The sequence below is a fragment of the Phocoena sinus genome, chromosome 15 (genome assembly GCF_008692025.1).
Source record: "Phocoena sinus isolate mPhoSin1 chromosome 15, mPhoSin1.pri, whole genome shotgun sequence".
Lineage (NCBI taxonomy): Eukaryota > Metazoa > Chordata > Mammalia > Artiodactyla > Phocoenidae > Phocoena > Phocoena sinus.
In genome coordinates this window covers 81820580-81842904 of record NC_045777.1, presented here as the reverse complement: position 1 = coordinate 81842904, position 22325 = coordinate 81820580, and the positions used below count along the sequence as shown (strand labels likewise).

General features: G+C 43.8%; 1 protein-coding gene across 2 annotated transcripts; it reads right to left on the bottom strand.

Annotated features, from left to right (window-relative positions):
• Positions 1-971: 971 nt before the first annotated feature.
• Positions 972-20595, bottom strand: TRIM4 (tripartite motif containing 4). Of its 2 annotated transcripts, XM_032604748.1 has the most exons (7): positions 19906-20595; positions 17538-17612; positions 13178-13273; positions 12257-12487; positions 11228-11250; positions 10864-10961; positions 972-4267 (listed from the first exon to the last, which is right to left on the bottom strand). In XM_032604748.1, exons 1-7 carry the CDS (start codon positions 20296-20298, stop codon positions 3681-3683), a joined length of 1503 nt encoding a protein of 500 aa, XP_032460639.1. In that variant the 5' UTR covers positions 20299-20595; the 3' UTR covers positions 972-3680. The 2 variants fall into 2 exon arrangements, with proteins under 2 accessions (XP_032460639.1, XP_032460638.1); XM_032604747.1 differs by lacking the exon at positions 17538-17612 and having other exon boundaries at positions 19906-20590.
• Positions 20596-22325: the final 1730 nt, after the last annotated feature.

Below are 22325 nucleotides of genomic sequence, written 5' to 3'. Positions count from 1 at the left end.
ACTAAGTAAAATAGGAAACTGACTGGGACACATTTATTCTCAATCCTGTTTGTACATCAGAAGAGTTTATTTTTAACCAATACAACAACTGGGTCCCATTCCATACCTGGAGAGATGAGAGATGGTCCAATATCAAGACCCAAAAAAGAGGCAAAAAATTGTTAATCAGATGGGTAGAAGAGAAAAAAATTTTTCTCAGTAAAAGATGCAAGTTCTTTGCAATAATAAGTAGTGAGAGAAACCAGAATGTGTCACCCCAAAATATGCCTCTTTGACATAAAAATCATTTTGAGCTGAAGGCAATTAAGAGGCAGCAAACCCAGAAACCCTAAAGGCAGGATATAAATTCTTCGTTTACCGGAGACAGACTCAGCCCAGAGGCAGTGCCAGAAGAATCTGCAAACATACACTGACCCATTTGTTTCCACACGTATATTTACCCTCACACAGTCTGCCACCCTTGGAAGACTAAAACTGCTTACCTTTGTCCTATCATCTCTCCACAGTTTTATTGTTCTTTGTCGAAGATACTATGAAAGCCAGAATTCTAAGCCAAGGCTCTGAGTTAGTATTCATTTTGTTTCTCCTGCATGATGTGTTGCATGTGTTAAACTTTTTCTTGTTAATCTTTCTTTTCGTTAGAGTCCCAGCTGAAAACCTCAGATAAGTAGAGGCAAAGTTTTACCTCCGTTATAGTAGTATAAAGGGAGGCTTATAAAGGCCTTTTCTTTGAGAAAAGAGGAAAAGGTTTGGAATCACTGCCATCAGAAGATGTAAAAAGGAATTTAAGATCAAGCTTGTTTACCAAGCAGCCCAAAGAGCCTACTTGAAGTCAGAGAACAAGTCTTTGTAGCAGAACCAACCAACCTGGTTCAACAGCCCAGAAAGAAGAGTGGAGGAAAGGTACTAATGAGTTTCCCAAGGACTGGAAATTAACAATGTAGGTATTGTCGACAAAAAACTAATCGATCTAAGAAGGAAATGGAAAATTTTATTCGAGCCAAATTTGAGGATTATAATCCAGGAAGAGTATCTGAGAAAGCTCTGAGAACCGTTCCACCCGTTAGAAGTCAAGGCACAGTTATACAAGTTTTTTGAGATGGGGGCTGTACATCAAATGACATATTAATGACAGTTTACATCGGATCTAAGCACCACGTGACCCCTTATCAAGAAGGAAAGTTATCTTTTAGGGAGCTGTCTTGTTGATGCTAGAATGCTGCTCTTTATGGTCGAGCAGGTATTTCTGCTGATGGGGGAGGTTTGGCCGATGCATAGTGCAGACACAAGATGCACAGTGCAGGGACAGAGACCAATCGGCAGAGAAAATTTTTTATGTTTAAATTTTTCTTGCCTTGCCATAAAATATGAATATTATTTCACAGTACTGAAGGAAGTCCTGATGGGCAAGTGTGTTAAATTCCCAAGTTCCACAAACTGGGTGGCTTAAAACAACAGAAATTTACTGTCTCACAGTTCTGGAGGCCAGAAGTCTGAAATGAGGGTGTTTGCGGGGCCATGATCCCTCAGAAGCTTCTAGGGGAGGATTCTTCTTTGCCTTTTCCAGCATCTAGCAGCCCCAGGCGTTCATTGGCTTGTGACAGCATAACTCCAGCCTCTCCCATAGCCATCTTCCCTCTGTGTCCTCACATGGCATTTCCGTGTATGTAAGTGTATGTGTGTGTGTACAAAATTCCCTCTAAGGATACTAGTGATATTGGATTAGGTCCCACCCTAATGGCCTCATGTGAATTTCCAGATAAGGTCACATTCACAGCTAGGACTTCAACGTATCTTTTTCTCTGGAGGACAGAATTCATTCAACTCATAACAGCAAGTATCTTGGAGAGTTAAGGAGAACTCAGCAGAAATCACTGAATGAGGGGGATTGCTCCAGCTGCAAAGGGAGACAAGCCAGGATGGGCTGGGACACAGGAAGGGGAGGACGGATTAGGGAGGGTGCTGGAAGTTTTGTAAGAAGCTGCCAGAAAGCCTATTGCAAGTCTGGGAGGAGACACATTAAAATGTTAGTGGTGGTGGGATTATCAATAACTTTAATTTTCTTCACGCTTTTTATATGTTCCAAAGTTTCTATAATAAGTACGTGATTTTATAACCAGAGAGAAACATTCATTATTTTTCAAATAACTCTCCAGTAACAGTCACAAACCTCTGAGCGCATACAATCTAGCGCAGGAAGGTAAAGAGAGGAGGACACTCACACAGGGTAAAAACATGTAACAAAATAAAAACCTGAAACAAAGGTGCTGGAGACCACAATCAGCATTCAGTAAGTGCTCACGTAGGTGAGTGTAAGGTGAACGTAGAGTAGAGAAGACCAGGACTTTCCTCTCAGATCTAGATTCAATCCCAACATGCCCATTTGACAGCTGGGCAGGACTGAGCAAATTAATCTCAAGGTTTGTTTTTTCTTTTGTAAAGACAGGATTTTAATTTCCATCTCCGTTGCAAGAGTCACGTGGGAGCATTATGTGAAGAGGTTAGCACAGTGTAAATACTTAACATTTACTTAATGTAAATCCCAACATTTTCAGGATGACATGAATAACCTTGTGCACACAGTATACGACTCTGACGAATGGAGAGCATAATGAACCCTTGAGGGCAGAGACACGGTCAGGTGAAGAGTAACAACACGGGCAGAGCAGGGGAAGACTGCCTCAATTTTCCAATCCAAGAAGTGAGGAATATCAGTACTTACTGGAAAGAAGAGGAATTACATGACTAAACAGAAAGGGATTCTATAAAGCCGTCAAGTTTCAGGAAGAAAAGTGAGACAGGCCTGTACTGTGAGGTGTCCAAGCTTTGCGCCTAGAGCACCGGTTAGGATACTTCAGCCTGCAAGTGACCAGAAGGCAACTAGACTGCCTTATACAATAAAGAAGCAATAATCTCATATAACAAGAAATTCAGGATTAGGGAAATTCCGACCATTTCACGATGCCAACAAAGACCACATTTCTCCTCCTTTTTCCACGGTTACTGTGCTCCTCTCAGTTCCAGTATACCTACTAACATCAGGAGAGGGGCTGTGTCTTCCCAAACATCTCTTTCTAAAAAGCTAAAAAACTTCCCTCAGAGGCACCTTGGAGAATTTCTCACCCCGCCTCGCTGGCCAGAAGCCCCTCCTATGGGCCTGTGTCTCCCTGAAGCACGTGGAGGGCACATCCTGAGCAGTTCATTTAGGAAGAACCAGAGGAGAAGGAGAAAAAGTGGGCCAAGTGGCTACTGGAAAGACACCCAGCAGGGTCTCCCACATCTGTCTACGCACATGATGTCCAGGGGGGCTGAACAAAATGTGAAGCTGGAATCTGAATGGACAGAATTGAGGGACCACCCAGGATGGATTTATATATGAAGTCAAAGATGAGGGCCAGGGCTTCCCGGGTGGCGCAGTGGTTGAGAGTCCGCTTGCCGATGCAGAGGACATGGGTTCGTGCCCCGGTCCGGGAAGATCCCACATGCCGCGGCAGCGGCTGGGCCCGTGAGCCATGGCCGCTGAGCCTGCGCGTCCGGAGCCTGTGCTCCACAACGGGAGAGGCCACAGCAGTGAGAGGCCCGCGTATCGCAAAAAAAAAAAAAAAAAGATGAGGGCCCAGGGATGTATGTACCTGGGCTGGGGCACAAGGCGAAGATTCTTGGGCAGGAGAGGAACAGCCTCATTTCCCGCCAGTTGCTGGTGGGACGACTAAAGATGCTAATGGACTCAACCAAAAAAACGGCCGGAGACGTGAGATGGAAGGACAGGAAAAAGTGTATAGGTGTTCTCCATCCACAGCACTGTAGAATGAGATTTCCCCAGCCCTGTGATCTAGGAAAACTCCCACCCGGTGAAGAGCTGGCTCTAGCTTGGTAGGCCTCACAGAGATGCCTGTCAGGGGCCAATAGCCAGCAGAACTCCAACAAAGAGCCCAGATTCCCATGCGGGGGGACATTGTTGAACTACCAGTAATCCCCATGATGTCCTCCCGACACAACCCCACAGCAACCTCCAGGCTACCTTGGTGCTCAACTTCCCAGTAATGTTTCCCTGAAGTGAAAACGTTTTTTCCCAAAACGCAGGGTAAGTGCTGAAATCTCTCCACAAAGTCTGTGGTCCTCTGAGGATTCCTCCATCCAGCAAAGTAGCTCCACGCTGTAGAAAATAGTGGCCAAGAACTGGCTGATTCTCCATTTTTCACATATCTCCCTTCCTGGGAGAAGACAAGTTTGGGATAAGCAGTGTCCTCAGCTAGATTTACAGCCACTGCAGAGAAAATGAGAGCTGAGATCAATAATGCAAGAGCTTACCACCAACCCTCCTCCAGAAACACCCGTCTGTTCCAGCTTCAGTACCACCCTTCTTCTCCTATCACATACTGTTAGGGATAAGACGACTCATTGTCCTTCAACTGACCGTCAGCTGGGCCTAACAGGCCACAGTGTGTGTTAGTGACCTGAAATCTTCATTCCCCTTCTGCTTTCAAAGACTATGATCTAGAAAATGGGGAGCCCATTATTTCATGGCCCCAAGTCTTCACCACCAGCATAAAATTTGGAGAAACAGTAACAAATACTGCCTTGTTGAATGAGGACCAGAACCAAAGCTGTCGACTGGCTGGTTCTTTGTACAGGAACACACAGATATCATCATTAACAAGGTATCTCTTTACCGATTCCAGCTGTTCACTGGGCATCTCTGCAAGCCCCCAGCAGGTAACTCAAAACCGAATTCAGAGCATCCCAAGTCCCCTTCCACTCTCTTGGGACTAATCCTCCCTCACATGCAGACTTCGTTTTCTATGTTCTCTAAGGTCTAATAATATTAGCTCCACCCAAACACTCACACTTGGAAATCTTAAGGTTATTTGATTCTTCTTTCTTCTGACCCTCGGTGGCTAATTAATCTCCAAGTCCTATCAATTCTACCTCTCAAATATCACTCAGGTTCTTTTCTCCCTCTCCTTTCCCATCGCCATTGTCTTCACTCGGACCTTCTGCATCTTTCACTGTAACCGTATCTATAACTTCCTCCCTGGGCTGCCTCCAACTTCTCTTCCCTCCTAGACTCTCCATGTCTCTTTAGTTTGCTGAGCGTTGTTTTTCTTTTCTTTTGTTTTTTTAATCACAAATGAATGTTAGATTTTTTTTTTTTTATTTAGCACCATCACTGGAGTATAACTGCTTTACAATGTTGTGTTAGTTGCTGCTGTATAACAAAGTGAATCAGCTATACATATATCCCCATATCCCCTCCCTCTTGCGTCTCCCTCCCCCCGCCCCAGGTGGTCACAAAGCACTGAGCTGATCTCCCTGTGCTATGCGGCTGCTTCCCACTAGCTATCTATTTCACGTTTGGTAGAGTATATATGTCAGTGCCACTCCCTCACTTCGTCCCAGCTTACCCTTCCCCCTCCCCGTGTCCTCAAGTCCTGAATGTTAGATTTTGACAAGGACTTTTTCTGCAACTACTAGGTGATCAAATCGTTTTCCTTTTTTTAAGTTGCTAACGCCGTGAATTATATTGACTTTCAAATGTTAAACCAAACCTGCTTTTCTACAATAAACCCCATTTGGCTGTGATGTATTATACACTGTTGAATTCAATTTGCTAAAATTTTCTTTAGAATTTTACTGTGTTCGTGAGGGACACTGATCTATAGTTCTCTTCTCTTATAATGTCTTTGTCTGATTTTACTATCATGGTAATGCAGGCCTCATAGAACAAACTGGGAATAGTCTCTTCAATTTTTTGTTAAGAGTTTATGTAGAATAAATATTTTTTAAATGTTTGGTGAAATCACCAGTGAAGCCATTTGGAAAGGTTTCTAACACAAATTTCTTTAATAGAAATAAGGTTATTCCAGTTACCTATTTTTTCTTGAGTCAGCTTTAGTCATTTGAGTCTTTTACGGACTTTGTCCATTTCATCTATGTTGTCTGATATATCAGCATAAAGTTGTTTGTAATATTCCCTTATTATCCTTTTAATATCTATAGAATTTGTAGTGATGATGCCTCTCTCATTCTTAATACTAGTGATGTATCTGGTCATTCTGCTTAAAATATATCAATAAAATTGATATTCTCAAAGAAAGAGCTTTTGGTTCCACTAACATTTCTTTTGTTTTCTGTATTCTATTGCAATGACTTATGCTCTGATTTTTATTATTTCCATTCTTCTGTTTTGGGGGGCTTTATTTGCTCTTCTTTCTCTAGTGTCTTAAGGTAGATACTGATGCCACTGATTTAAGAACTTTCTTCTTTTATAATATAGGTGATTAGTGCTATACATTTCCCTGTAAGTGTCGCTTTAGCTGTATCCCACAAATTCTGAAATGTTGTGTTTTCCTTTTCATTCAGTTCAAAGTATCAACACTCTCTACTTCCCTTTTGATTTCACCTTTAATTCACGGGTTATTGAGAAGTGTGTCATTTAGTTTCCTAACATTTGGGGAACTTCCAAGGATTTTTTTTTTTTAACTGATTTCTAACTCAAATGCATTGGGGTCAGAGAACACACTTTGCATGGCTTGAATCCTTTTGAATACTGAGGTATGTCTCATGGCCCACCCTGTTCTACCTTAGAAAATGTTCCATGTACACTCAAAAAGAATATGTACGCTGTCTTTGTTTGGGGCAGTATTCTATAAATAACAGGGTGGGCAAGTTGGCTGACACTGCTATTCAAATTGATAGTGTTATTCAGTCTAATATATCCTTACTGATTTTCTGCCTACTTGTTCTAAAAATTATTTTTAAAAGGTACTGAAAATTCCAGCTGTAACTGTGGATTTGCCTGTTTCTCCTGGCAGCTCTATTAATTTTTGCTTAATATATTTCAAAGCTCTGTTATTAGGTGTATAAATGTTTAGAACTGTTATGTCCTCCTGATAAAATGACTCCTTATTCATTAGGACTTGACTTTATCTCTGGTAATAGTCCTTGCTCTGAAATCTTCTTGATATTAATATAACCATTCCAGATTTCCTTTGACTAACGTTAGCATGGTATAGCTTTTCCCATTGTTTTACTTTTAACATTTAATGTGCGTTCCTTGCAGCATATAGTTGGGTCTTGCTTTCTTTATCCAATCCAACCAGTCTGTCCCTTCTGCTTAGGACCATTTATACTTAATGTGATTATTAATATGATTAGGTTTGTGTCTATCATCGTTATGTTTTCTATTTGTCCTATTCTTTTTTCCTCTTTTTTGCCTTCTTTCTGATTAACCAAGCATTCTTATGATTCCACTTCATCTCCCTTGTTGACTTATTAGTTACAACTCTTTTATCTTAGTGATTGCCATAAGGTTTATAACATACACCTTTAACTTAACAGCCTACCTTCAAGACATAGCATACCACTTCACATATAAGAATTGTATAATAGGGACTTACCTGGTGGTCCAGTGGTTAAGAATCCACCTTCCAATGCAGGGAACATGGGTTCGATCCCTGGTCGGGGAACTAAGATCCCACATGCCGCAGGGCAACTAAGCCCGTGCACTGCAACTACTGAGCCCACGTGCTCTAGAGCCCATGCACCACAACTAGAGAGAAGCCCGCTCGCCTCAATGAAGCGCCTGCATGCCGCAATGAAAGATCCTGCATGCCGCACTAAGACCCGACGCAGCCAAATAAATAAATACTTTAAAAAAAAGAACTGTATAACGGTATACTTGTAGTTCTCCCCTCCCAACATTCATGCTGTTATTGTTGTGCATTTTACTTGTAAATATGTTATAAACTCTATAATGTTATTTTCTGTCTGTTTAAACAGTCAATTACTGTATTTGTCAGGGTTCTCCAGAGAAATAGAACCAACAAGATGTACGTGTATAGAGAAAGAGATTATAAGGAATTGTTTCATGTGATTATGGTGACTGGCAAGTCCAAATCCACTGTGTGTGACAGAAGGCTTACAACCCAGGGAAAAGTGATGTTCCAGTTCAAAGGCCACACGGCAGGAAGAACCAAAGCTGCAGATGGAGTCCTAAGGCAGCCTGCTGTAGAATTCCCTCTTGTTCAGGGTGAAAAGTCAGCCTTTTGTTCTATTCAGGACTGCAACTGATTAGATTAGGCCCACCAGCATTATGGAGAGCAATCTGCTTTACTCAAGTTTCCTGGGGTTTTTTTTTTTTTTTTTTTTTTTTGGTACGCGGGCCTCTCACTGTTGTGGCCTCTCCCGTTGCGGAGGACAGGCTCTGGACGTGCAGGCTCAGCGGCCATGGCTCATGGGCCCAGCCGCTCCACGGCATGTGGGATCCTCCTGGACTGGGGCACGAACCCGTGTCCCCTGCATCAGCAGGCGGACTCTCAACCACTGTGCCACCAGGGAAGCCCAAGTTTCCTGATTTAAATATTAATCTCATCCCAAAACACTCTTACTGTCACAGCAACACCTGAAATAATGTTTGACCAAATATCTGGGCACCTTGTGCCCCAGTCAAATTAACACATAAATTAGCCATCCCTATTACCTTTTAATGAGATCTAAGTAATGACAGAAGTACATATTTCTTTATGTCATTGTCATTTCAGAAGATGTTTTACTCCTTTGTGTAGATCTGACTTCCATCTGGTATCATTTTCCTTCTGCTTAAAGGACTTCCTCTAACATTTCTTGCAGTGTTGGCCTGATAAACTCTTTCTGTTTCTGGATATCAGCAAACATCTTTGTTTCACTTTGTTTTTGAAGGGTATTTTTGCCAGGAATAAAAGTCTGGGTTAACAGTTATTTTCTTTCATTCCTTTAAAGATTTTGTTCACTTGCATTGCTTTCAATGAGTAATGTGACGTCATCTTTATCTTTGTTCCACTGTAACATGTCCTTTTCAACTTGTTGCATTTAAAATTTTCTCTTTATCACTGGTTTTGGTGTAGTTTTCATCATGCTTAGGATTTGCTGAGTTTCTTGGATCTGTGTACTTATAGTTTTCATCAACTTTGGGAAGTTGTCGGTCATTATTTCTTCAAATGTTTTTTCTGTCTCATCCCCATCCCACTCCTCTCCCTGAGGGGTACCAATGACCAGACACAAGGCTGCATGAAAATGACCCACAGCTCACTGATGCTATTTTCATTTTTTAAGTTTTTTTCTCTGTGTGTTTCATTTTGCATAGTTTCCACTGCTCTATCTTTTCAAGCTCACTAAGCTTTTCTTCTGCAATGACCCATTAACCCCAACCAGCTTGTTCTTCATCTCAGTTACAGTAGTTTTCACCTCTAGAAGTCTGTCTGGGATTTTTTTATATCTTCCATGTCCCCATATGCCTCTTTACAAAATAGTTACAACAACTGTATTAATGTTCTTCTATGCTTATTCTAGCGTCCAGGTAAAGCCTGGATCAGTTTCAATTGATTATTCTCCTCATCATGGGTCATGTTTTCCTATCTTTTTGCCTGCCTAGTAATCTTTGATTGGATGCCAGGCATTGTGGTTTTACATTGTTGGGTACTCATTTTTTTAAATTCCTATCCATCTTGTTGAGCTTTGTTCTGGGATGCAGTTACTTGGAAATAATTTCATCCTTTTGAGTCTTATTTCATGATTTGTAAAGTGGGTCCAAAGCAGTGCTCAGTGTAGGGTTAATTATTCCCCACTAATGAGGCAAGATTTTCCTGAGTACTCTACCCAGTGCCCCACGAATTAAGAGTTTTCCAGAGGCTGGCAGGAACAGGCATTGTTCCTGGCCCCGTGTGAGCACCAGGAACCGTTTCTTCTACTCATTTTGGAAATTTCCTTCCTCACACTCGGTTAGTTCTTCACAAGCCTGTACTGATCAGCATTCTGCTGAATGTTCACGGTGTGTCTCTGTAGATCATCTGGGTTCTCTCTCTGTCCAGCTCTCTCCTCTCCAGTACTCTGTCCAGTGCTCTGTAAACGCTCACTGCTTTGTTCTCCCTGGACTCTCAGCTCCACTCCTCAACTCAGGAAGTCCACCTGGCTCCACCTCTGTTACCCTCTCTGAGGTGGGCTGGAAACTCTCTCAAGGCTGTAGGCTGGGGCCATCGTAGAGCGCACCTCATTTGTTTCACATTTCCCATGGATCACTGGCCTTCACTGCCTGAGGTCCAGTGTTTTAAAAACTGCTGCTTTATGTATTGTCTGTTTTGGGTTTTTTTTTTTTTTTTTGGTCAACTAAGTTTCAGGAGTAAATCCAGTTCCTGTTACTGCATTTTAGCTGGAAGTAGACATCCACAACGTGATTCCTAATCAGGTACATGCACATGAGAATTGAGTGCATACCTTTACATCACGTACGTGCCTTGGTACTTCCCTGGAGATCTAATAAGTTTATCTTCAGTCTTTCCTACACTCATCTTAAACTCAATTCCTGCCTTTCCCCATATGCACCTTACGGTTGAGTCACATCAGGTACCCTCTCCTCCATTTTCTCCACACCTTAGCTCATGCTGCCGCCTCTGCCTGGAACAGGGTTCCCTCATTTTCCACTTGGCAAACTGCTACTCATCCTTCAAATTCCCAAACAACTGTCATCACCTCTGCTGTGAAAACTTTCCCACTTCACCCCCAACAGAGGTCTTCCTCTGTAGTTTTGCAGTATTTTATTCATACCACTGATAAACACTGGATCCCACTGTATTAGAGTAAAGTGATATGTGTCTGTCTCTCCAATTTGTAGGCAAATAGGTCTTTTTCTTTTTGTATCACAAGTACCTTATAACACACAGTATGTGTTAAATGGATGTTTCTTGAATGAAGCATATATCCATTTATTCCTAAGTACTTATTACCATTTTCCTGACCCTCCTGTCAGCTGCATGCTCTGTTTTCTCTTTCCTTTCCAGACTTCTCTCATTCATTCTCTGAGCTCCAACTCCCAGAAATTCTGCTCACCTTGAAATCGCTTCAGCATTTCCTTCATCATTGGTAGCCGGCACACAGTCTTCACCTTTAGAACTTCAAAGGAATAGGTCACATCCTGGTTCTCACACCTAAGAGAAGTACAGAAGGCTGCTCTGCTTAGGAGACAACTAGGACACCCAAGACCCCCAACTCCCAACTGAAGGTTCAAATCCCAGAGCTCAGACTACTTCTCTCCCATTCCTCCCGGCAAAAGTGAACAGTGGAACTCCTCCCCAACAACCCCCTCACGTCAACGTCCACACTGATCTATGGAGCCCAGGCCTCATTTCCCCTCTGCTTGGCCTGTATCTTTACCATTCTACTCAAGCCCCCATAAGAAGGCAAGAGTTTGTACCTGGTCAACACATCTTTTGGATTCTGTGAAGAGAAGAAAGAAATAAGTTATGTACCTTCCCCTAGAGATCTGTTACTCAATTTTGTGAGCAGGTATTTTTCTGTCAGTTGCTTTTATTAACGTCACATATGCTCTCATGCTGCCAAACCCAATGCATTAACACAATGTAGTCTTTGTTTCATGTGACCCCTCTGAACTATTTAACAATGTTGACCAATCCTTTCCTTGAAGCCCTCCTCTTTCTCCTTTGGCACTATGACATTAGCTCTCTCCTGGCTTTTTGCTTACTTCTCCGTCTACACTCTTTCAATCACAGACAAATGTTAGTGAGGATGTGGTGGGAATATAAAATGGAAAAAGGTAGCTTGGAAAAAGGCAGTTTCTTTAAAATTTGAATATAAATATAGCATACAGCCTAGCACAGAGAGAAAGGAAAACATATGTCCACACAAAGAATGACAGACAAATGTTAAAGCAGCATCCTTCCTAATAACCAAAAGGTGGTAACAACCCAAATGTCCATCAACTGGTGAACAGATATAAAAATGTGGTATATTCTACAATGGAATACTATTCTGGAATTTAAAAAAGGGATGCAAATACAATACTAATATATGCTACAACATGAATGAACCTCAAAAACATTACACTAAATGAAAGAATCCATATACAAAAGAAATGTGTTGTTTCAAAGATTCTGCTATAGTATATCTTTAGACATGAAATTGGAACCTCACTGCTCAGTCAAATTGTAAACGTTCTAGACAGTTCTTGGAATCTAAGTATCTCATATTACCTGAGCTCATCAGGCCTAAATTTCACATTAATTTCCTTTGAAAGATGAATCTTTGACTCTTTAATTGTATAATAAAAATAATAACACAACAGCAACACAGAGAAAACATGTCTTCTACTAAACCCACTCACCAGGAAGGACATTCAGTTCTAAAGGCAAGAGGGAGTTCAGTTAGGGATGTTAAATAACAACTCTGTAAAGACAAAGACTACGCCCTTCCCTGCCGGTCTCACCTGGAGCAGCTCCAGGGTGGAGCTCTGGCTCTTCTCCCCCACCTCGAAGATGAGCTTCTTCATGGAAGTGATCATTTGATTGAGCCTTAATGTGTTCTCATTCTGTTTCTTCTTTGTCTCTTCTTCTTCTTGGCTCAGTCTCTTAAGAAACAATTGCTCTTCTTCAGCCAGGAAGACGTGCAGCTTTGCAAACTCCGCACTGACTCTCGTTCGCTTATTCTTCATCTTCTCCTATAGCCACAGGGGACTGGCTCAGTCTTGTTCTGCCTGGTCCTTCCTCCTAAATTCCTTGCACATGACTCCCTAACAACCCATGATCCTTCCATCCAAATCACCTTCTCTAGAAAAGTTCCTGCCCAGCCCCTACAAATTTCCCCTACTCCTTTCTTTACACCTACTTGATATCTTTGTACTAGTCTATATAGTATTAGTTCATTCTTTGTAACATCTGAGTCTCTGCTATGATAGCAATGCCTTGTTTGTACACTTTTTAAACTAAAATGCACTTGCACATCTATTATTTAATTTAGCCCTCAGATCACCTACCATTTAGTTAAATCTTAGATGTGCATATGTGCACCCACATCATGCCTCCCAACTGGACTAGCATCTCAGGAAGCAAAGTCCATTTGCTTTCCACAGTGCCACAGACCCAAATCAACTCCAATGTAGGAAGCCAACCTAGGCAGAAAGCAGGAAGGAAAGGAACACTACCCCTGAGATATGAGGATGAAGTGTGTGGAACTCATGTTGCCCAAAGACACAGGTCAGTAGAGGTAGATTCTTCCTGTTCTATCACCTTATGTGAAAGGGGCCTAACAACTGGTGAGATCCACAAGCTCTTCCCAGCGAAAGCCCTTGAGCGGCCTCAGACTGAAAGGACTCAAGGGCAAGAAATACCCAACCAACTTCTGCTCTTACCTTCCACTCTGCAGCATTCTTCACTTCCATGTCCTGTAAATGCATGGCTTTATTCATCTTGGCTGTCAGACTATGTTGAGTCTTCAGAAGTTTTTCCTGTCAGCAGAAACACGCATAAGTAAGAAATCATCTCTCCCAGCATCTTCCTTGTTCAAGAGCTAAAAGTCACCTAATTCAAACAGGGGATGAGATTGAGAAAATGCTGAAGATGACTACAGGCTAATGCATAAGAATTATTCTGGGGCTGCCCCGGTGGCGCTGTGGTTGAGAGTCCGCCTGCCAATGCAGGGGACATGGGTTCGTGCCCCGGTCTGGGAAGATCCCACATGCCGTGGAGCGGCTGGGCCCGTGAGCCATGGCCGCTGAGCCTGAGCGTCCGGAGCCTGTGCTCCACAACGGGAGAGGCCACAACAGTGAGAGGCTCGCGTACCGCAAAAAAAAAAAAAAAAAAATAGAATTATTCTGGTCTAAAATCATCATAATACAATATAGAATATGCCTATTAAATAGACAAAAATTTAAAATTGTTAGAAGATTAATAAATGCCTAGTCCTGGCAAGGGAAAAGGCCTCTGGCACCATAATAGTAGGAGAGTGAAGGTCCCATCTTTTTGAAGAGCAACTGGCAGGATTTAACAAAATTTAAAATATGCATAATCCTATTTCTAATAATATCCAACAAAACATTAGCAAAAATAATGTGTAGGAATGTTAACTGCAGCATTATTCACTACCCATCAATGTGAAATCATTAAATTATGGTATATTGATACTCTACATCAATTTCAGGTAGCTCTCTATATGATTCCGTTTTGAAAAGAACAAATATACATGTGTCTGTGCAAGTGTGTGCGTTTGTATCTGAACAGAGGGAAAATCCGGAAGGGTATATATCTAAGTATTATTAACACTGCTTATCTCTGGGGAATAGGAATGGCTTGAAAGTTGGAGGGGGAGGACTAGAAATTTTATAAATCTCTGTTTTGTTTGAATTTCTACAAGAGGCACATATTCTTTTTATAATTAGAAAAAAACAAATAAGCTATTAAAAAAATTGAGTCGATCAGAAGGAACACAGTGGGCTGCAGAGGGGAAGCACCTAACAGCAGAATCTCAGGGATGACCTTAGAGACAGAGGCAGACAGGTTAGAGACATGCACAAATCACTGTCAAATCTGATGTACGTGTGAAGGCTGTCATGAGATAAATAGCTCCTTTGAATGTGACCAAGATTTTTTTTTAAGCTTTCAAATATATTTGAAATAGAACTTTTCAGTTTTTAAAAGCCCTTAACAATTTTCAGTATGTATGAATTTTCCTGTTTCATTACCTAAGCTTTTTTGTATCTTGCCACAGTTGGGCTCTTATAGTGGTCCCCTGAGTAAACTTGGTAACGTTCTGGGAGCAGAAAACTTCTTCCCTGCAATAACAGAAACTGCCACGAGGTGGCAGGACGGCAACACAAGCATTTCAAAGCTGGGTAGACGCACCAAAGTTTAAAAATCACTCTTCATTTAACATCAGACAATTGTGTGTATATAAAACTATAATAAAAGACCAGACATTTATAGAATGAAGACATTTGCTGACTTGTGATCATGTAGTTCAAACGACATGAAACTTCAAATCAGGTCTGAGTTTCAGTCTAGACCTTCACAAACTAGCTATGGATCTGTGGTCAAGTCAGCCTCACACATTTTCTGGGCCACAGCTGCCTTACCTAGAAGATGAAGACAACGAGACTAGATGGTCTTTTCTTAAACACCATCCCAGCACTTAGGTTCTGTGAATTTGAGTCACTGTAACCTCTGTATCCAACCCAAGCAGGGAGGTCTACCTCCAATATACATATCAAATCTGCCTATCTGCCGTCCCCAGCCACCTCCTAGTTCAAGCCACCTCCTGTCTACACAACTACAATAACCTCATGACTGGGCTCCCTACTTCCAATCTTGTCCTTCTCTTATCCAGCGTCCACAGAGAAGCCAGCATAATCTTCTAAAGACCAGTCAGATCATGTCAGTCCCCTGCTTAAGATTCTCCATTGGTCTCCCGCATCACTAAGAAAATTCAAACACCTTGCAGTCCGACATAACCCCCCCTCTTGTCTGCATCTCCCAGCTCGTGCTGCTTTCCCCCTTGCCCGTGATGCTCCAGGTGTATAGGTCTTTCAGTTCCATTGATAGGTCCTGCCCTTCCCAGCCTCAGGGTCTTTGAATTTGCTATCCGCTGCCTGGGATGTTCTTCCCACAGTTCCTCAGATGGCTGATTCCTCATCCATCAAGTCTCAACTGAAATGTCATCTCCTCAGAGGAGGCTACCGTGTTCCCTTATTAAAGCCCGTGTCGCTTCTCTGGCACGGCACTATCTTTCTTTCACAGCACATATCATCATCTGCGGTCATTTACTTGTCCATGGTGTGCCTCTCACCCCCACCCTAGCCAGACTGTAAGCCCCATGGTCTTTTCACCACTGTTTGCCCAGTGCCGAGTCTGGTACTGTAGTACAGCAAGTGACACAAAACAGGTGGTTCAAGAAATACTGAATATCTGTTAAATGAGTTAATAGCAATGAAGGGATTAGCTCCCAGAGTCACAGACTAAACATTGGCTTGAGGGAAAGAAGAGCTGGAAGCTTTTTCCAGGCAGAGTTTGCTCCCTGAAGCTTAGGACGCTATTCTTTCTCTGTTCTCTTTTTCTCTCCAACCACCCAATGACTCCATTAAAGACAACTTCTGCTCTGAAAGATTTTTCTGACATTCCCTCTGTGAAGATACTAAGATGTAGGTCCATGATCCTCTATCCTATCTGTACACTAGAATCACCTAGTGAATTTTAAAACAATGCTGATGCCAAGGGCCCCACCAACTGAATCAAACACTCGCGGGGGTTGGGGGGTAGTATTGCTTAAAAGCGCTTCCAGGTGTATCCTGGGCCACTGGTGGGGCCCAAGAGGGTGAGCAGAGTGGACTAGGAATTCATCAAAGCAGGTTTCCTGGATGCAGTACTCAGGGGCTCAGATCCTCAGAGAAAGCATCTAGCACACTGTCTGCAGGGCTCAGGTGTGGGCATAGGATGGGGGATATTTTCCACGGATTTAGGGAACTCCAAACTTTTAAGTCACAGTGCACCCACCTGAGTATGTGCTTGCAGTAGGATGGTGGAAACAGAACTGCTCCACCCAAGAGCAACTTAATGTTTTTCTAGCTAACCTGGGGTGGAGATGGATAAACTAAGCAGCGATGAAGCAGAGAAGGGTGCAGAAGAGGACACACAACGGGCAACTGTGTCTAATGACCCGACTCCGGAACACCTGGCCAGTCAACCCCATGACATTCCACCCTCCCCAGCCTTACTCTCACCCACGCCCTACCTGTTGGCCCGTTTTAGTTTAATCCTGAAATCCCACCTCTTCCGATTAGTCTTCTCAGTTAGATCAGCTGTAGCAGAGTGACAAGTGACGTGGACTATAGGAATTAGAGGAACTCAGTCCAAGCTTAGCCACTTCCTAGCTTCTGTGACCTTGGCTAAGTGGTCTCACATCTCTGGGCCTCAGCTGCCTCATCTACAAAATGGGGAAAACAGAATCCATCCAACAGGGCTGCTATGGAAATTTAAAAATTACTATACGAAAAATGCTTAGAACCGTCAGTGAGGCGTAAGTAATCAACACCTGATAGCTATCATTATGATTATGATCATTGCCAAAGGTTGAAGCTTTAAGGGTTATTTTCCCCTTTCACACCTAACCACTTACACTTGCCTCAGCCCTCCCCCATACATTTTTTTTGGGGGGTCTTTTGGGGGTTTTTTTTCGGCCGTGCAGTGTAGCATGAGGGATCTTAGTTCCCAGACCAGAGATCGAACCCACGCCCCCTTCAGTGCAAGCGCGGAGTCTTAACCACTAGATCGCCAGGGAAGTCCCATATATTTTCTCTTCCATTTCTCTGATGGGTCCTTTCAATCTCTTTTGCTGGCTACTAAGTATTGGTGTTCCCCAAGCTTCTCTTCATGCCCCTCTTTTTTTTTACCTTTTATGTGGTCCCTCCCGGAAAATCTAATCAGCTTACTTCTTCTAAGACTTCAAGGGTAGGCTGATGATTCTAATCTAAAATACTGTGTTTCTAGCTTCCTATGCCCCCTGCCTCTTGTCCCTCTTCCTTGGACTTCCTGTCACAGTTACTTTACTCTCAACATGTCCCAAATAAGCACCAGATATCCAGACTGCCGTCCTAGACTCCTCTCTCTCCCCGACCCATCAGTTCCCATTAGTCACAATGTCATTCAGCTCCAGCTCATCATAACGCCATGCCCTCCTCTTCTCCATCACCCCTGCCCCGCACTAATTCAGGCCCTTACTACTTCTTGCTTGAAGTGGTGCAACAGCAGCCCAATTGGTCTTCTCCATTCATCCCCGTGGATGCCACAATGCACTTTCTAAAACAAAAGAACTGATCGTGTCATCTCCTGCCTTAAAAGCCTTCAATGATCCCCATTCCCTGGAAGAGAAAGCTCAGTCTTCTCAGTATGGTCAACAAGATCCCCCACAACATGAACCCTGCCTCTGTCTTCAGCCTCAACTCCCACCATCCTCCCTGCCATGCACTACCTTCCTGAAGCACAGAGCGACCTCTGGTCTTCTTATTTATCACATGCTATTCCACGTTGCCACACTACTGAATATGCTGTTCCCTTGGCCTGAATATCCTCCCCCCTACCTTGCTGTACTCATCCGTCAAGAGTGGACTCATGTTCCACTCCTCTGTGAAGGCGATCCTCACTCCTGTCTGATCACTCTAACCTCAGACCTTCTGTGTGTTGGTACAAACGTCAATAACTCTCACACACACTGAAATTACAGGACTACATGCTTATGCCCCATACAAGACAAGGCCCATGTCTTTCTCATCAATTTACGTCCAGATTCTAGAACAATGACTAGCATACAGGAAGCACCGATAAGGGTTACTGAATAAAAAAATGAATGTACACTTTCTAGTCTAACTTTGCATCTGTTTCCTGTTTGTAGTCAGCTGATAAAACCGTACAGCATTTCACAGTTTACAGTACACTTTAACTTGTATCATTAAATTCATGTTTTCAACAAGTACTTACTAGATACCAATTCAGATGGAGACCACCGGAGTGACACCGTCAGTAATGGAAGGGGGTGGGGCTACTCTGGAAAGGATGATCAAGGAAGGTCTTCAAGCTAAAGTCTAAAAGGATCTAAAGGATGGAAGGTATGAGTAGAGAGTGAACAGGCTTGAAACAAAAGCAAGAAGGCCAGTGTGGCTGGACCAGAATATGATAAACCGATTTATTTGACTGAAGCTTCTTAACCCATAAGATAAGGCATAACAGATAATCTCCAAATTCAAACATTAAGTGATTTTCCCAATTGATGAAGGAAGCTAGTAAAATCCAGACTCATCCCTACAAGCCAGGTTTTTCCCAAATCATTAGTTGTCTATGACATCTGTAGGTATAAACCCGTACTGTCCAATACAGCATCCATTAGCCATGTGAGCTCCTGAAATGTGGATAGTCCGAACTGATGTGTGTAAATGTAAAGTACACAGATTTCAAAGACTATCATGAAAAAAAAAAGGTAACATATCTCATTGATAATTTTTTATATCAATCAATGTTGAATGAATGTTCATTGCAGCACTATTTACAACAGCCAGAGCATGGAAGCAACCTAAATGTCCATCGACAGAGGAATGGACAAAGATGTGGTACATACGTACAATGGACTATTACTCAGCCATAAAAAGGAACGAAATTGTGCCATTTGCAGAGGCATGGATGGACCTAGAGACTGACATACAGAGTGAAGTAAGTCAGAAAGAAAAAAATAAGTATCGTATATTATTGCATATATGTGGAATCTAGAAAAATAGTATAGATGAACTTATTTTCGAAGCAGAAATAGAGGCACAGACGTAGAGAACAAACGTATGGATACCAAGAGGGGAAGGGGGTGGGATGAACTGAGAGATTGGAAATGACATATATACACTACTATGTATAAAATAGATAACTAATGAGAACCTACTGTATAGCACAGGGAACTCTACTCGGTGCTCTGTGGTGACCTAAATGGGAAAGAGATCCAAAAAAGAGGGGACAGATGTATCCGTATAGCTGATTCACTTTGCTGTACAGCAGAACCTAACACAACATTGTAAAGCAACTATACTCCAAAATGTATATGTGAAATCACACTATCTGTGCCCATCCAAGTCAGAGAACAGCTGTAAGAAGAACCTGAGTTCTCCATTTTCTGATTATATTTTGTTTCATTTTCACAATAAAGAGGAAACAGAATGAGCTTTAAGAAAAAAAATCAATGTTGAATGATATTTTTGATAATTGGGTTAAATAAATTATTAAAATTAACATCACCTGTTTCTTTTTACCACTAGAAAACATTTTAATAACATATGTGGCTCGTATTTTTGTTTCTATTGGACAGCACTGGTATATAACCTCTCAGGATAACCGTCTTAAACTAGAAGCTCCCGGAAGCCAGTCCCTTGAAAATTCTGCGGTGATGACTGAGCCTTGCACCGGCCCTCCCAATCCCAGTTTTAACTCCAGCTCTGAGATCCGTGAGTAGCTTAACTTTTCTGAGCCTGGTGGGGATAGGATGGGGGTTCATGCTTCCAACGTGAACAGTAAACGTTCCCAGGCAATACTGGCAGCCCCGTAAGGGCCGGCTCACCCGGTAGCTCGCGAAAGCCTCGTCGACGGGGGCCATGGTGTGGGCCTGGTGCTCCTGGGACTCCCTGCACACCAAGCACACGAGCCGCTGATCGTCCTCGCAGAAGAGCCGCAGCGGCTCCCAATGGCGGCCGCACAGGCCGTGGGGCGCGGGGCCCAGGCGCCGGCGCCGCATCCTCTCCGTCAGCCTGGCCAGGGCCCAGTTGGGCCGCATCGCAGCGGGCGCCGACGGCTGCCGGCACTCGGGGCAGGGAACCGGGCTGCCGCTCTGCGCCCAGCTGCGGCGCAGGCAGCCGCGGCAGAAGTTGTGGCCGCACTCGATGGACACCGGGTCCTCGAAATAGTCCAGGCAGATGGAGCAGGTCAGCTCCTCCTGGAAGTCCTCGGCCTCCATGCTGCTCCTCGGCCCCAGAGCCGGAGTCGTGGTTGGATGAGAGGTCTGCAGGCTGCGGGAGGTGGCCTTTGGACCCGCGGCCACCGCCTCCGGCGGGAGGTTAAAGTACAGCCTCTTCCGGGGTTCGGCACCCAGCGGGGCCACGCAACCGCCGGGCGGCGGCCCTTTCCCACGCGTACTAAGGGCGCCAACCCCGCGAACCTCCGGGTTTCCTCGCGAGGGCTGCGCGCTAGGCGTGACGGGACTGCGGGCTGCAACTGGACGAACAGTAGAGATGCGGAAGTCCCCCAAGAAGCCTAGAGAGGCCTCGAGGAGCCCGTAGTTCGGGGGACGCGCCGGAATGCGACGACTGCGCAGCTGCAGCAGCTGCTGGTGAAGCAAAATGGTTAGGCGCTCATTAACTTCGTCTGGCCTTCAGGTTTGCGGGTTGAGGTCAATGTTCGCCGTCCGCTCCGGAAGATTTAGGCTCTGGAGTCCTAGGCGAGCTGCTGCCCAGAAGGGCGTTCCAGGCGGGCAGCAGCCTAGCGGCAGAAGGGCCAGAAGAACGAGGCGCATCTGTGCTGCCGGGCCTGGAGTGCGGTTAAGGAGGCGCCGTGCCCCGTAGGCTGGCTCTTCTTGAAGTCTCTCCTTTTTCTTTCAGCCTCATTCTCCAGGAGAGGAAGCCGTTCTTGTCCTCCAACCCCAAGGTCTAGTTGAGTTTCTAGAAAGGCAGGATTTCTGGCTCCCCACACGAAGCCCACCAACTCGAAGCCCACAAGCTCTCCTGGAGTTCGAGGATTCAGGCGAACTGGAGAGCCAGTTTTCTACGAGGCGACCAGGGAAGGAAGTGTTTAGCCCCACGACCTAGTGGGGAGATGTCTGATCACTCTGCACTCTGATTTCCCTCTCTTTCTTCCCCAGCACAAGAGACACACCAGGTAGAGGAAGCCCATTCTTAGAGCAGGGGCCTCACTCACCCAGTGCAGATAGAGGGTCTAATAATTAAGTTAGGGGAAAGAATCTAGGGTTAGATGGTCTTCCCCAGGTTTGAGACTTCCCAGCAGTATTTTAGGTGATTCAGTGCGGAGGAGGACTGTGGGCTAAAGGATGCTCTAAGCCAGCTCTGGGTGATCTGCTATGAGCGGCTGTCATCCTATATGCTGGGAAGGAGCAGATCCTGACCGTCCTACCTGAGAAGGTCAACACCAGGTTGTGAGAGCAGTACCTGGAGAGTGGAGCTGAAGCTGTAGTTGTTCTGAGGGCATTGTGAAAAAACTTACAGCACCGGGAGAGTGGTGGGAAGGAAATCAGGTGTTTTAAGTTAAGATTCAGAAGCACAGATGCATTGCTTTTTGGTACCCAACTTGAAGACAGCAACCGTTTTGCTATCCCAAGGCACATCCACTGAGGTTTTCAACAAGCAGTGTGCTTGCCTGTTTCAGGGAATTATCTGTTCCTCATCAGTGGATTTTTGAGCTTGTGTTTCTGAGGTGCTTGGTTTTTTATTCTTCCCTCTATTCCTTTTCTTATGAAAGAAATTTTTAATTCTTCCTGTGTCCCAAAATCAGATACCACCTTTCCTGTAATATGCTCTGTAAGTGGTCACTGAATGTATGATTAAATGATTTGGAAAGGGGGTTCCTGAGATCACTATTTTGGGGTTTTGGTGAAAGTTCCACGGGATGTCTTCAAATGTTTACAACAGATAGCTGCGTTTTCCTTGTAAATTGGAATACTATCTTGAGAAGGAATCTGAGGGCATTCCCTGGCAGTCCAGTGGTTAGGACTCCGTGCTACTACTGCAGGGGACCCGGGTTCAATCCCTGGTCCCTGGTTGGGGGAACTAAGATCCCACGTCTCGCAAGCCACACGGTGCGGCCAAAAGAGAAAAAAAAAAAAAGAGAGAGAGAGAAGGAATCTTGAGTCTTAAATATGGACCAAGCAGAATGAGGTGCTCTTAAAAAAAAAAATAAAAAAATAAAAAAAAGAATGAGGTGCTCTTATCAGTTACTGATGTTTGCCATGAGTATCTGTGGTGTGTGTCTTTG

Bases quoted from the DNA above. Each gene is read 5' to 3' on its own strand.
- TRIM4 (XM_032604748.1), bottom strand. From the start codon at position 20,298: ATGGAGGCCGAGGACTTCCAGGAGGAGCTGACCTGCTCCATCTGCCTG. The intron at 17,613-19,905 runs GTGAGCCGGCCC...CTTTTGTTTTAG, and splicing joins AGGCTTTCGCGAGCTACCGG to AAAGTGCATTGTGGCATCCA. The intron at 10,962-11,227 runs GTACAAACTCTT...TACTTCTCTTAG, and splicing joins CCAAAAGATGTGTTGACCAG to GTGTGAGAACCAGGATGTGA.